Raw genomic sequence first — 16297 nt, forward strand, 5'->3', positions numbered from 1 at the left:
TTAGATTTCGGAGAGAATGAATATGTGCTGTAGTCGCCCTATACTCTGGCAATGTTGTCAGTGACGTTGAGGATGTAAAGTTAAATTCTACATGTAAGGGTGTTGTGCTAAATATTATAAAAGCCAACAACAACAATGAGCCAGGGGAAAATATTACCTTCCAATATGTACCTTCTTATTATGTTCCAATATTCACTTTTTGTCATGTTGTTTTGTTTCCAGGCTGAAATGGTGTTTCGGTTTAATGACAAAGCCTATCTGAGAGTCTCCAGTCAGACATGTCAGGTCGTGAAATGACTTGTCAACATTCACAGTGTCATTACTGTGTTATTAATTCCTGAGTGGTTTGGTGCGTTGGGGATTCCCTGTCACATCAGTGTGTGGGGGAGAGAATGGTGACATTAACCCTTTCAGTTAATGTCTGCCATTGAGGTGGAATGGTGTCAATAACCTGAATACTCTGAAAGGGTGGGCGAAAGGTATAGATGAGGAGAGATTTGATCGTCAATGGGTCCATTTTGCAATGCATGGCGGTAAGATTGGAAATCCCCCCGGAGATGTGGTTGAAAATGTGTTTCGTGTTCTATTCCAGATGAGATGTTTGTCTTCTGTTAGCTGTTATGCCATACGGTAATGGTCCATTGTCTATCCACATAATTGTTTAAAATTCTGCGAAAGCTTGAATAATGCTTGGTGCTTGGCAAGAGTCACACACTAGGTCAGAGATGTCAATATGTCATCTAAACATTTAGGATTTGTTTACGAATTTAATGTTGTCAATATATATTGGTTTTCCATTAAACGTTTTGTTACAATGGGTCACAATTTTGCTTTCAGGAAGATGTATTTTTGTCATTGGTCTAAACTTCTGTTTGCCTTTCTAAAACATTTACTTCCTACTGAACTCCATATCTACAGTCTTTTACATTTTTTGAAGGTTTTATGGTGTTAAAAAAAATGACAGCACATTTTCTGCTTAAGATATGATTGTATTTAAGAGTGAGAGAAGGACCAAGATATTGACTGATTGGAAAGTCTGTGGGCGAATGATGAGTGTGGCAAATAACTTACTACCCATTGTGGGCAGCTTAATGGAAGAATGAGATGGAGGACATAACATTTACTGTAATAAACTGGAAATAATGGGGAGGAAATTTGTTGGAAAAGAAATTGCACGGGAACACAGTTATATTATATCAATGTATCCTCAGCATTTTAGGCTGCAATTTCCTTCCATCATCATCACTCATATTCTTCCTTGCTTTTGCCATTAATTTACACTACCAGATAGTGTGTGATGACTATTTTACAGAAAACCTATTGGTATGTCGTCAGGTCAGTTTACCATAACTGATACAACTGGTCAGATTTATTTTGTTCCACAGGAAATGAATAGACTACACTTCCCAAAATCCAACTGGTCTTTTCCTCTTTCCCTGCCAAGGAGTCCTTCATTGTCAATCTCTGAAAGCAATGATTTCCCCCTCATTTCCCTATTCTTACTGCAGTTATCTTGTCCTTGATTATTATCATTCATTTTTCTCTCCTCAGATTCAGAATAGCCTATCCATGAGTGTGCTACTGGTAGAGGCGTTCTACGGTGGCTCCCACAAACAGCTGATAGACCTGCTTAGAGAGAATGTGGACGACTGCGTGTCCTACACACTGCCGGCGAAGAAATGGCACTGGAGGGCCAGGACAGCAGCCCTGTACTTCATGCAGGCTATCCCGGCTAGCCCCTCGTACAGGTATACATAGAAACATGACTGTTGGAATTGATACAGTGCTGATTAAGATTGCTAGATCATTGTTTTTGTGAAATATACAGTACCAGTCATTGCGATGGTTTGAGTGCAGTTGGATCGGAAAGGGAAGGAAAAGCAGCCAACAAGTGCTCAGCATATGTGAGAACTCCTTCAAGACTGTTGGAAAAGCATTCCAGGTGAAGCTGGTTGAGAGAATGCCAAGAGTGTGCAAAGGGTGGATCATTTAGAATCTAAAATATTTTTGATTTAACATTTTTTTTTGGTTACTACATGATTCCATATGTGTTATTTCATAGTTTTGATGTCTTCACTATTGTTCTACAATGTAGAAAATAGTAAAAAAATAAGAAAAGCCCTTGAATGAGTAGGTGTGTCCAAACGTTTGACTGGTACTGTACACTGCTTTTTTTGTTGGTCTTTCCAACTTGTTGTTTGTGAGCTCTGTAAAGGGGAAATCCAATTCCTCTGTTTTGGCACAGTGAGATGGAAAGTGGGCCATGTGGTTGTCCGCCATTTTTCAGGTACCCTTGTATCACTCACTCGTGGACTTCAGAGATTGGGATTCCATTAGGTCATTGACTTCCACAGAGAGGATTTAGGTCATATGTAATGAGACACAGCTGCTTGAAATGTCCCCAACCTTTCACTCTCTATTTTTCGGTGTCAATATGTTTTCCGTTTTATCTTGCACATTACTTTTAGGGGAATAACCCAATGTGTAAAAGTACTTAGCTATCTTTTCTTTTTGCTTTGGAATTACTTTGTATGTTTTATTAGGGAAACCCAGATCAATTAGATACTATCCTGCCATTAAACCAGAGGGTATGATTATTATGCATCATTTTATTTGATGATAATTTCTGCTTTGCAGAAACGGGTTTGATTCAGGACTTGGTGAGTACTTCACAGATGATTGGCAAATATAGGGCGATTTACTATACGTTTGGTGAAGCGATGCATGATGCTGCGGCTCACCCACACACAGGGCTAACGCTCAGATGGATGTGTACTTGTCTGGTTTTGATCCCTCTATGTCATCTCGGCAACACCGCAGTAACAGTTGTTACTGGAGAACACAGTGGGCGAGCCTTGTCACATATAGAGTAGAATTCCAACTTCAAAAAGGTCATCAGTCAAAATGAAGACAGGTAGTCAAATCGATAGTGGCTAGCAGAGGTGTGCATTCAAGTCTGACTGTTGTTACAAATGTCATGACTTGAGACTCAACTTGATAGACAGTACAATAATTTCAGATTTGACTTGGAGCTTCAAAACTCGACTTTGATTTGAGACTGATGACTTGAAATCATCTCGCCAGGTTTTGTAACTTTTTGTCACATATTCTGCGGACAGAGTCTCCTTGGATTGTTCTCCACGTAGCCAGAGACAGTATTGCAGTTGCAAAAAAATGATTGGCTGGTGAAACACACTCAGCCCTCTGATTGGACCAGCAAACTGTCAATCAAAACAGGTCGAGCTAGCGCAATGGGAAGGTTTTGGGTGGTGCAAGTGGGAAGTTTTTCATACATATTTTAATAGGCTACATAATATTATAGCCTACCATTTGTATTTGATATTTATACCTTTGCTTATTTGATCTGGTCACTAACATTGGGCTACGGCATTGCATCAAATGATTGTTTCAAAAACATCAAATTTGTGCTTCAGAAAGAAAAGTTTGCGTGCAAAGGCGGCTGCACATATCCAGATAGTGACCAGAAAGTGCTGTTTATTTTCTTCCGGTTTTGCCTGGCAAAAACAGAGTAGCCTACCTACAGTTGAGGTCGGAAGTTTACATGCACTTATGTTGGAGTCATTAAAACTTGTTTTTCAACCACTTCACAAATGTATTGTTAACAAACTACAGTTTTGACAGGTCGGTTAGGACATCTGCTTTGTGCATGACACAAGTAATTTTTCCAACAATTGTCTATAGACAGATAATTTCACTTATAATTCGCTGTATCACAATTCCAGTGGGTCAGAAGTTTACACTAAGTTGACTGTGCCTTTAAACAGCTTGGAAAATTCCAGAAAATGATGTCATGGCTTTAGAAGCTTCTGATAGGCTAATTGACATAATTTGAGTCAATTGGAGGCGTACCTATGGATGTATTTCAAGGCCTACCTTCAAACTTAGTGCCTCTTTGCTTGACATCATGGGAAAATCAAAAGAAATCAGCCAAGACCTCAGAAAAATAATTGGAGACTTCCATAAGTCTGGTTCATCCTTGGGAGCAATTTCCAAAAGCCCGAAGGTACCATGTTCATCTGTATAAACAATAGTGAGCATGTATAAACAACATGGGACCACACAGCCGTTATTCCGCTCAGGAAGGAGATGCGTTCTGTCTCCTAGAGATGAACGTACTTTGGTGCGAAAAGTGGAAATCAATCCCAGAACAACAGCAAAAGACCTTGTGAAGATGCTGGAGGAAACAGGTACAAAAGTATCTATATCCACAGTAAAACGAGTCCTATATCGACATAACCTGAAAGGCCGCTCAGCAAGTAAGAAGCCACTGCTCCAAAAGTAGAACTGTTTGGCCATAATGACCATCGTTATGTTTGGAGGAAAAATGGGGAGGCTTGCAAGCCGAAGAACACCATCCCAACCGTGAAGCACGGGGGTGGCAGCATCATGTTGGTGTTTTGCTGCAGGAGGGACTGGTGCACTTCACAAAATACATGGTAGCATGAGGAAGGAAAATTATGTGGATATATTGAACCAACATCTCAAGACATCAGTCAAAGGTTGTTTGCAAATGGCTCTTCCAAATTGACAATGACCCCAAGCATACTTCCAAATATGTGGAAAAATGGCTTAAGGACAACAAAGTCAAGGTATTGGAGTGGCCATCACAAAGCCTTGACCTCAATCCCATAGAAGATTTGTGAGCAGAACTGAAAAAACGTGTGCGAGCAAGGAGGCCTTTAAACCTGACTCCGTTACACCAGCTCTGTCAGGAGGAATGGGCCAAAATTCACCCAACTTATTATGGGAAGCTTGTGGAAGGCTACCCAAAACGTTTGACCCAAGTTAACTTCTTGAAACTCCCCATCCCGGATCCGGGATCGTGACTAAAGCCTCAGGCTCATTAGCATAACGCAACGTTAACGATTTCTGAAAATCGCAAATAAAATGAAAATAATGCGCCTACTGTCAAGCTTAGCCTTATCTTAACAACACTGTCATCTCAGATTTTCAAAATATGCTTTTGAACCATAGAAATTGACTAATTTGTGTAAGAGTATGCAAAGCTAGCAATGCATTTTGAATAACATGTAGCACGCAACATTTTCACAAAAACCAGATAACCAAATAAATAAAATCATTTACCTTTGAAGAGCTTCTGATGTTTTCAATGAGGAGACTCTCAGTTACATACCAAATGCGCAGTGTTTCCTGAAAGCGTCTGTGTGTAGGAGAAATCGTTCCGTTTTCAAATTGCGTCTGGCAATGAAACGAACCGAAAATTCAGTCACCTACAACGTAAAACTTTTCCGGATTAACTACATAATATTGACCGAAACATGGCAAACGTTGTTTGGAATCAGTCCTCAAGGTGTTTTTTCACATATCTCTTCATTGACATGCAGTTCGTGGAAGCTTGCTTTACTCTCTGTATCCCTTGGAAAAATAGTGGCAGGTGACTTTTGCGCACCAATTTCGGCGCAGGACACCGGGCGGACACGTGGTAAATGTGGTCTCTTATGGTCAATCTTCCAATGATCTGCCTACAAATACGTCACAATGCTGCAGACACCTTGGGGAAACGACAGAAAGGGCATTCTCATTCCTCTCGCATTCACAGCCATATAAGGAGACAAGGGAAAACAGAGCCTCAAAAATCCTGTTCATTTCCTGGATGCCGTCTCATCTTGGTTTTGCCTGAAGCTCACGTTCTAGGGCACGCATAGAAAATATCTTTGTATTTCTGGACACGTCAGAGTGTTTTCTTTCGAATCGTAGCAATTATATGCATAGTCGAGCATCTTTTTGTGACAAAATATCTTGTTTAAAACGGGAACGTTTTTCATCCAAAAATGAAATTGCGCCCATAGAGTTTCAACAGGTTAATAAGCAATGTAAAGGCAATGCTACCAAGTACTAATTGAGTGTATGTAATCCTCTGACCCACTGTGAATGTGATGAAAGAAATAAAAGCTGAAATAAATCACTCTCTACTATTATTCTTACATTTCACATTCTTAAAATAAAGTGGTGATCCTTACTGATCTAAGACAGGGAATTGTTACTAGGATTAAATGTCAGGAATTGTGAAAAACTGAGTTTAAATGTATTTGGCTAAGGTGTATGTAAACTTCCAACTTCAACTGTACATTAATGTTATTCATGTAGGGTGCTAATAAGCAATCTTCTACTCACACATCTTTGCCACAACAATGGGCTACCTGGTGATGTCATAGATCATGTTCATATTTAAAATGGGCCTAGTTTTGGTGGATTGTAATTCTTTACCTCAGTGGTCGTACTGGCTATGACTAAAGATAGCTAGCTGTAACATCGCAATACCTTCAATATTTATGCGATGAAAATGTAACATTCTGGCGAATTAATTATGATATTTATTAGGAAGAAAAAGGCTACATGCTTTCTATTCCGATCATTCAACCCCCGCTGCATGCGGGGAGGTCGTATGATCCTGCTAGCTATTGACTCCAAAAAGTGACAGTATGACTTGATAACGTTATACCTAATTGATATTGATTGCTATCATGAATGACTCAGCTCAAAATGCAGATGTAAAACACAGTTTATTTCTGTATCTTGTACTTTGAAAATGCATCACCGTTTTGGCTGTAATGACAGGCTACATTTGTGTGTGTGTGTGTGGGGGGGGGGCATGGGCGTGTGCGTGTGCGGGGTTGCAAACTTTAAGTTTGAACCACTCATTTTTGGGGGTCGCGGTTCAAAAACTTTGAAAACTTCTGAACTAGCGAACAGATTGCTGATTTGTAGCGAGATTGTAGGATTGCCATAAATTAATATGCAGCTCCAAATTTGTTTGGTCAATAACAGTTGTAGAAAAAGTACCCAATTGTCATACTTGAGTAAAAGGAAAGATACCTTAATAGAAAATGACTCTCAGTAAAATACTACTTGAGTAATAGTCTAAAAGTATTTGGTTAAATATACTTATGTATCAAAAGGAAATGTATTTGCTAAAATATACTTAAGTATCAAAACTAATAGTATACATTATTTTAAATATCTTATATTAAGAAAATCAGATGGCACAATTTTTTTATTTTTTAAAATAAATGTATGGATAGCCAGGGGCACACTCCAAACACATAATTTACGAACAAAGCATTTGTGTTTAGTTAGATCAGAGGCAGTGGATAACCAGGGATGTTCTCTTGATACGTGTGTGAATTGGACCATTTTACTGTCCTGTTAAGCATTCAAAATGTAATGAGTACTTTTGTGTGTCAGGGGAAATGTATGAAGTAAAAAGTACATGATTCTCTTTAGAAATGTAGTGCAGTAAAAGTTGTCAAAAATACACAAGGTAAAGTACAGATACCAAAAAACTGCTGGAGTTGTACTTTAAAGTAGTTTTTACTTAAGTACTTTACACCATTGGTTAATAATATGAACAGTGAACTTTGCAATATCACCAGCAATGGGGCCTCAAGCAACAATTACTAGCATAGACATACTGGTCTTTTGGTAAGTCAAAATTGCCTGAAATTGATCATTTAATTATGAAGCTCCCATTTGGAATTTGTTGTTCAAATCAATTATTACGTAGGTCTAATCAAAATGCATTGTAGACAAAATAACTTTAACTTTAACTTAACCCCTTTCTTAGTTCTGCTGTTTTGGATTTTGGAGAATGGAATATTTGCTGTTCCCTCTATGGGATGACAAGTGGTAATTCAGCACATAACAAATCAAAATGTTCTACTTATTTATATGAAAAAGGTAAATGTATATATTTTTAAATCCATCTCCCACTAAAGGGATACTTTAGCCCTGCAGTTTCAGTGCGTCTAATTCTTAACTACACAGGATGTCCCTGTGGAATATTCTTGGCATGAAAAAGGTAAAAATAGAGAACTCTCATCTGGTTTGAGTCAGAGCCCCCGCATTACCGACAGAGTTTAGGGGGTGAGGGTGATTTCTGTAACATGCAGTCCTGTAGGCCTCTTTTAGTTTTGATCGAAGGCCCAAACAGGCTAGGAAATTGGGCTAATCCCATGTCTGAGAGGCACACGGGGACGTGATCTTAGCGATGGCTCGTGGACTCAACCACATCAAAGATTCCTCGCTCATGGGTTAAGGGGACTGACTGACTGATGAAGGGATGGGCCAAGGCTTGAAGTGGAGGATGAGGTCACATAGGGAGATGATGGAGCTTCAAAGCCTCATCGCTGAGCACGCAACAGATACAGAGATGCCGCAGAGGGAGACGGAGAGAGAGATATGCTTTTAGAGACAGGGCTGCGGTGGAAATGCTGCATTGTCTGAGAGGCTGCAGCAGAGCTGGGCAGGGCTGGGTGGATTATCCTGCTTGGGAAATTATTAGATTTGGGTGATGCTACTATTTTACCTGCTGGTTACGATAAATGGGTCATATTTAGCAGGATTTATCCCTTTGATGGATAAAAGGCATTTTAGTGGTTGGCATTGGAAGCAGTGGGGACATTCAAGTCTGATATGGCTCGGCTAAAAAGAGAGCTATCCCTCACCTCCCAGGGTTTCATTTTAGTCCGACATTAGTAAGCACGAAGATATGGTAGTAAGGCCCGGCGTTTGTTAGACATAATTGTTCAGTGCATTCTGATGTATTCAGACCCCTTGACCTTTTCCCCATTTTGTTACGTTACAGCCTTATTCTAAAATGTATGAAATAGATTTCCCCCCTCATCAATCTACACACAATACCTCAAAATGACAAAGCAAAAATATGTTTTTGACATTTTTGCAAATGAATAAAAAATAAAAAACTGAAATCAGATTTACATAAGTATTCAGACACTTTACTCAGTACTTTGTTGAAGCACCTTTGGCATTAATTACAGCCTCCAATTTTCTTGGGTATGACGCCATAAACTTGACACACCTGTATTTGGGGAGTTTCTCCTATTCTTCTCTGCAGATCCTCTCAAGCTCTGTCAGGTTGGATGAGGAACGTCGCTGCACAGCTATTTTCAGGTCTCTCCATAGATGTTTGATTGGGATCAAGTCCGGATTCTGGCTGGACCACTCAAGGACATTCAGAGACTTGTCCCGATGCCGCTCCTGTGTTTTCTTGGCTGCGTAAGGTCCTGAGTGCTCTGGAGCAGGTTTTCATCAAGGATCTCTCTGTACTTTGCTCTGTTCATTTTTCCCTCGATCCTGACTAGTCTCCCAGTCCCTGCCGCTGAAAACATTCCCACAGCATGATGCTGCCACCACCATGCTTCACCGTAGGGATGGTGCCAGGTTTCCTCCATAGGTGCCGCTTGGAATTCAGGCCAAAGAGTTCAATCTTTTTTTCATCAGACCAGAGAATCTTGTTACTCATGGTATGAGAGTCCTTTAGGTGCCCTTTGGCAAACTCCAAGCAGGCTGTCGTGTCTTCTCCTGAGGAGTGGCTTTCGTCTGGCCACTCTACCATAAAGGCCTCATGGTGTAGTGCTGCAGAAGTGGTTGTCCTAGAAGGTTCTCCCATTTCCACAGACGTGCTCTGGAGCTCTGTCAGAGTGAATATCGGGTCTTGGTCACCTCCCTGACCAAGGCCCTTCTCCCCCGATTGCTCAGTTTGGCCGGGCAGACAGCTCTAGGATGAGTATTGGTGGTTCTTTCAATTTAGAATGATGGTGGCCATTGTGTTCTTGGGGACCTTCAATGCTGCAGACATATTTTGGTACCCTTCCCCAGATCTGTGCCTTGACTTGTCTCGGAGCTCAACGGACAATTCCTTCGACCTCATGGCTTGGTTTTTGCTCGATATGCACTGTCAACTGTGGGACCTTATATAGACAGATGTGTGCCTGTCCAAATCATGTCCAATCAATTGAATTTACCACAGGTGAACTCCAAGTTGTAGAAACATCTGAAGGACAGACAGGATGTACCTGAGCTCAATGTTGAGTCTCATAGCAAAGCATCTGAATACTTATGTAAATAAGCTATTTCAGTTTTTATACATTTGCAGCATTTCTAAAAAACAGTTTTCGCTTTGTCATTATGGGGTATTGTGTGTGTAGATTGATGATGATTTTTTTTGTTATTTAATCCATTTTAGAATAAGGTTGGAACGTAACAAAATAAATAAAATAAAATAAATAAAATTTGATTTGATTTGAAATGTGGAAAAGAAATCAAGGGGTCTGAATACTTTCTGAATGCACTGAATGCATAGATTAACTCACCCTCACCATCCTAACCCCCTGTGCTGTGTTCTGGTCCTCAGGGTCCTGTTTGCCAGTTCTGTGCTGAACCTGTCTGAACTGGTGGCCCTGCGTCCTGACCTGGCCACACTGAAGAAGGTGCTCTACTTCCACGAGAACCAGCTGGTCTATCCAGTCCGCAAGAGCCAGGACAGAGACTTCCAGTACGGTTATAACCAGGTTCTCTCATGGTAAAGACCAGCCCAGCCTTGAGTGTGCAGTACACAATGTATAATACAGTACACAATCTATCTGGTGCACAGTGAGTGCACGTTATTATCCCAGTTAACAGTAGGAATAAGAGGTCGTAATAAGCAAAGACGATGAGCAACGAGCATAATTGCTCTGTTTGTTTGTGTATTTAAAATAAACAAACAACACACTAATTCATACGGTAATAGTTTGTCTTAATGAGCATGTCTGGGGCGCAACATGATTGGTTAATTACGGCAGGCCGACATGATGCTCTCTGGGTAATTGAAGTCACTCTTGTCGAGCGACTGGGCTGTCATTAATCAGAAGGCAAACAGTAAAGAGAGGGGCACTCTAAAGAAAAGTGATTGTTGTTGATCTGCATAGGGCAACGCGTCAATAAGTCAGTTCTGCAAGGCCCACTCAATCTACTTTAATGGCATTAACCCAGTCAAATATGGCAGCATTAAATAATACGCTACTCAAAGGGAATGGATCATTAAGAGATGTTTGATTGGATTCAAGCCAGATTGCTTTGCTAATTTGAATTATAATGCATGGCTTTCGTTCTAATGAAAGAGAATGGGAACCATTTAAGACTGTACTGATAAATGCAGACTATGCTGAACTGTTCCATGTGGCACACACTGAATCTGCAAATGAAGTAGTGTCACTTTGTGTGTGTACGTACGCGTGTGTGTGTGTCACTGACTGTGTGTGTACCCTTCTTTTCCTTTCCCCCCAGCTTGGTGGCAGATGTGGTGGCGTTCAACTCTTCTTTCAACATGGAGTCTTTCCTGTCCTCCATTTCGTCCTTCATGAAGATGATCCCCGACCACAGGCCCAAAGACCTGGACAAGCTCATACGCCCAAAGTGTCGGGTCCTCCACTTCCCCATCCAATTCCCCCATGTCACAAGGTCAGTGTCATCATCCCTGGCTACAGTAATTTGCCTTCTAGGGATAACCAGGCCACTGATTAAATAAAGCAGAGTGGAGAGAGAAAGAGAAAGAGAGTTGCAGGCTTTTAATCCGGCCCAGAGAGCTGATAGGGTTTGGAAGCATGGTTAATAGCAATCTGACTGACTGGAGAGAAGTTAGTTGTGTAAGAGTCAAGATTAGTAGTGTCTACGGAGCTTTAATATCCTGTTTCGTGTTTTCGCTAAGGCCTATCTATCACTCTCGCACGTACCGTAGCCTATGTATACATTACAGATGTTGATGTATTCATTACAGATGTTGATGTGTCTATGTGAAGTGTTTGGGTGAGATGGAACGAGGTGGCAACCTTTTTAGGAGGAGAGGGGTTTTTCTCTATCTCTTTGGATTGACTTAAGTGCTTCATCAGTATAGGTAACATATAAAAAAAAAATATATATATAATAATAATTATTTAATTGGAACATTGTGGTTAAGGATATATTGAATGTATTATGAATTATTTCAACTAAAGCCCCAGAAAATATCCATTGTTACCTCAAATTGTACTTAGAAATTCACTTCAGCTAATACCAAACAATGAGTTTACATTTGTAAGTAAAATAACATGCATATAGATTAGAGAACTGTCATTGTGGATCGATTGGATCCAGGCGTCTCTATATAAGCTGTTGTCTCGGCTCAGTGATGAGGGGTGGTTCTTTTTTATTGCTCTGTTCCAAAACAATGCGCTAGCTGCTAAGTGCTCAAACCTCGACGCAACAGAGAGGGTCTGCTTCCTATTACAGACCAAATCAACAGCAGCCACTTCTTCACATGAAAACGACGGCATCATAGCCGTTTAAATTTGAATATTAACGTTGAAACACCAAAGGTATTTAGACAAAAGTCCTTTTTTCTAAGTGTTGACCACACAGGTGTGTGCTTGTCAATCCAATTTTGGTGTTGCTGCTTGAACATTTCTCCCATGTATCACAACGGGAATTTCTTCCTTGATATCCCATTTTAAGCGAAACCATAATGCCCATATTTTCATGAGGGCGGCATGGCATTTATTGAATAGAAATTCATAAACATATGATGCAGTTTTTTTTGCGATTCCTGTGCTTCCTTTCAAGCCTTGCCATTCTTCGGGGGTGACCGAACAACAGTGGAAAAGATGAAAGCAGTCTCCGCCGCTCACCCAAGTGCACATATTGTTCTGAGCATACTCTTGTGGCATATTATAGCAAATTATTTAAGCCTACGTCTCCCTGTCCATGAAAGTTGTGTGTGAGAGTGTTTGTGTGACCCTGCCTGCAGTAATTGTGTCACGCAGACTTTATTTTATGGCCTTCCCAATTAGAGCGAGTGTATTATGTGATTTGAGTCCACTTTATGCTGGAAGCACATATTCCCTCACAGTGACAAGTTTAACATTCAACATCATCATAATGCATTACCACACAACTAGACAGATTCTGTGCCAAGATTAAGAGTAAGGTTTGTTTCTATAGTATTTAGAGAGTATTTTTTTCTCTTTAAATGTTAAGTACATTGAAAGCAATGATGCAACTACAGTTTCTGAGCAGTGTGTGTGTTTGTGTGCATCTCTACATGTTTCCCTGTATATTCGCTGCGGTAAGAAATACTGAAAGTGAACTGCCATGGATGACGCAGGCCTCTCGCCCAGAGTGTTTTTCAGCTCATTTTCAGATGGTAATTTGCCTGATCCAAAGCAAACTCACAGAGTGTAAGTAAGCGATTATATGCATGGCCGACAATCCCCCAACATGCCCGCGGTCCTTTTCCAAACGCAGTTAGTCCAGCTCTTTGAACATATAAAACGCTCAGAGAAACAAATAGAGTAGAAATACCAGAAGATTTTTCTGCATAGGTATTTTTCTGTCGCTCTGTCGCTCTCAGAAATGTCCACTCGGTCCAAGCTCTGGAGAGTTTATGGTGTTACTGAGAGCCCAAATGAATTTGCAAATGCACAAATAAAAAATCTCAACAACCTAAAAGCCCTTTTTTTTCAGGCTGCACAACTGGTGGGTTTGTGAAAGCAATGGAGGGCTCTTTGTGGTTTGTGTGTTTGCAGTATCCATCTATCAATCGGCTTTTGAGAGGTGGACTTTTGTAATTTAATAGCGATTGACCTGAGCCTGCAGGAACCTGCGGTGAGATACAAAGCCATCACATTTATCATCGTGGAACAGCGGGGCATTGACTTTCTTTGAGTATTGTCAATCCGCTTGTGTGTGTGTGTGTGTGTGTGTGTGTGTGTGTGTGTGTGTGTGTGTGTGTGTGTGTGTGTGTGTGTGTGTGTTGCGTATTGACAATATTCAAATATATGTTATATGTATACTGTGGGTGGGGAATGGAGAGGAGGTCATAAAATGTGCACGTGATCAGCAGGTGCCAAATTCTGGCAGGCCTTGCCCGGGACCCCACTGCAGTCTCCCCCATTCACCCCAGTTCTTTCTGAGGCCTTTGTGTGGCTGTCAGGTTGTCAGACAGCGTGTGATCCTTTTCCTCTTGAGAACAGAATGCCGTCAGGTGTTCAAGGGGGAGGGAAACCAGATTGATCATGATTAGTACATTGTTATTTCATTTTCTCACATGTAATATCTGCATTAAAAAAGGAATGTGGAAGGAATCAAGGGAATGTAGGCTTCTATGGAACAGGTTCTCCATTGTTAATGTTAAGAGACAAAAGGAGGGATTCCTTTAATGTTCTTCCATGAAAAGATATTCATGCAGGTTTCAACTCCACTTGAAAGCATTGTACATTCTTTAGGACCTCCCCACTGATGGCCGGTTTTCATTAAGTCCCTTAACTCGCTACAGATAACTGAAGATACTTTTAAGTTGATTGGGAAAAGGTTGTTCTTTTTTGGCTACTTTTAAAAGACATTGATGTGGCTCTGTGTGAAGAAGCAGGCAGTCAACTCAGGTCTCAAGTGACTGACTCCTGGAATGAGTCTTCTGGAGGAGCAGATGGCAGGATATCCTGTTTGAAACGTTCCTTTGACAAAGTTCAAATGCAACTGGACGTTTTCGCAACTGATTGAAGATGGTAACAGGAGGACACACATAATCTGTTTAGTCCAACACGATCCATAATAACCTAATCAGATATATTCTATTATACAGTTCATTTTGTGTTTCACTGTTTAAACGACTGATGAGACAGAAAAATGTAGACTTTTTGGATGAATACTGTTTGTGTGATAAATGGAGAGGTTAACCGGTTTGCTTTGGTTTCTGATTTGTGTCTAAGGGCAGAGAGAGAGATTGTTGTTGTATCATCCACCCTACATAGAAAACCTATGAAGAACAAACAACCCCAAGGAGTGTCGAAGGTTTTCTAGATTATCGACATCCGAAGGCATTTGTTGCCACGAGCCTTGGTAAAGCTTGGTGAGACGTGTTTAGCCGTGGGACTGTGGGGACTAATTGGAAACATTAAAGCGACGGAGGAATTTGAAAGGCATCCGGGTCGACTGGCTTGAGGAGACTGTTAAACAGGTGTGTTGTAGACAGAAACAAGGATTGATTGATGTTTGGAATTGATTTACCATTAAATCAACAGGGTGATCATTTTGCTATAATTGAACAAACATCTACCAAATAGAGACGGAAAGAAAGAAAAATGCTGTAGTACAGTCCTTCATGTGGTTATTTAGTCTCTTTATGATATGTAGAAAAGTGTAAAGAATTCATGCTACATTGTCTGCTTGATTCCATTATTTGTATTATCAAATTGATGAAACATACCCCCTCTCTGTGAGTTTAGTTCAGATGATTCACCACGTTCTCTCTGACTTTGTTCATGGATAGACTTTCAACTGATTCCACATATTTATCCCCTTGTTTACCACTAATGAAAATCTAGAACAATATGTTGTGTTCAACAGATTTATATGACCATGTAATCTGTTGTGTACTCCAATCTAACCTCTAATCTTGATCATGACACCGTTTAGATACAGCCTGAGATGATGAGGTAAATCTCCCTAAACCTCACTCACCCAGCCACCCAGCCCAGCCAGCCAGCAAGCCCTGCTCTGCTCTGGCCCGCGGGGGTCAAATCCGTTGTCACCCTTTGCCTCCTGAGTCTGTCATCCTCAGATGACCTGACGCTCATCCCACAATCTCCTCTTTGATTACTCTCCAGTCACCGACCGGCGGTCACCCTGCCTGTGAGGCGGAGGGGGAAGCCTAGCTCTCCTAATCAAACCACCCCTGTATAAGCTCATCTGTGACGTGATGAAAACAGCTGTTGGTCGGTGGGCACCTTTTTTCTATTTACCTTGATTTTACTTCTGTCCTCCTTTATCCTCTTATATCTTCCAACTCCTCATCCTTTCATTCTACTTTCCCCCCTCCCACTACCCCCCCTCCCCCCAAAAAAAGAACACTCCAGTTTAGTTCACCTGACATGTAGCTTGAGTACAGAACAGTATGCAATAAATGCTCAGCACAAAGTATGATGACAGTGCACAGCGAAACTGGAGGTACGGTAGTGCCTCAGCTTTCAGTCGCTCATGTGCCAGGAACGACCGCAATTGGGTCCATATGGTGGCTTTGAAGTTCGGGGAACTAACCGTGATGAATAGGAACGAATTAAGGATCAAACCCGGCATTGGTGATTTATCCTTAATACCAAACTTTAGCTAACACACATTGGCATCTGTTCAGTGGTGACATAATCAAGAGAAATGGGTGTTTTCAAAACAAGCTACACAATGCAATAATGTCCTAACTAGGGGAGCTTTGCCTCAGCCAAAGCTGATAGAGGAGGATATTGAAAATGATCACCTATTTATTTCTACATTTAGCACATGGCTCGTCTGCAATGTGCGTCACACATTCTCAATGACAAAATTGTTACTGAGAATGTGTCCATGACAAACCCTCCAAATACTGATATATCTGAACTAATCCCAATAACACTAACAATAAGTACTGTTATGTTACTTTCATGTTCACTTTAGTTATACATCTACAACC

General features: G+C 40.8%; 1 protein-coding gene across 3 annotated transcripts in view; it reads left to right on the forward strand.

Moving 5' to 3' along the window:
- Positions 1 to 16297, forward strand: part of gtdc1 (glycosyltransferase-like domain containing 1) — a 50875-nt gene that overhangs the window by 3470 nt on the left and 31108 nt on the right. For all 3 annotated transcript variants that reach the window (XM_064944596.1, XM_064944597.1, XM_064944598.1), the window contains exons 2-4: positions 1552 to 1748; positions 10196 to 10363; positions 11110 to 11283. In XM_064944596.1, coding sequence (XP_064800668.1) covers positions 1552 to 1748; positions 10196 to 10363; positions 11110 to 11283 — 539 coding nt within the window. The remainder of the gene's footprint in view (positions 1 to 1551; positions 1749 to 10195; positions 10364 to 11109; positions 11284 to 16297) is intronic.

The sequence above is a fragment of the Oncorhynchus masou genome, chromosome 29, assembly GCF_036934945.1.
Source record: "Oncorhynchus masou masou isolate Uvic2021 chromosome 29, UVic_Omas_1.1, whole genome shotgun sequence".
In the NCBI taxonomy this organism is placed as follows: Eukaryota; Metazoa; Chordata; class Actinopteri; order Salmoniformes; family Salmonidae; genus Oncorhynchus; species Oncorhynchus masou.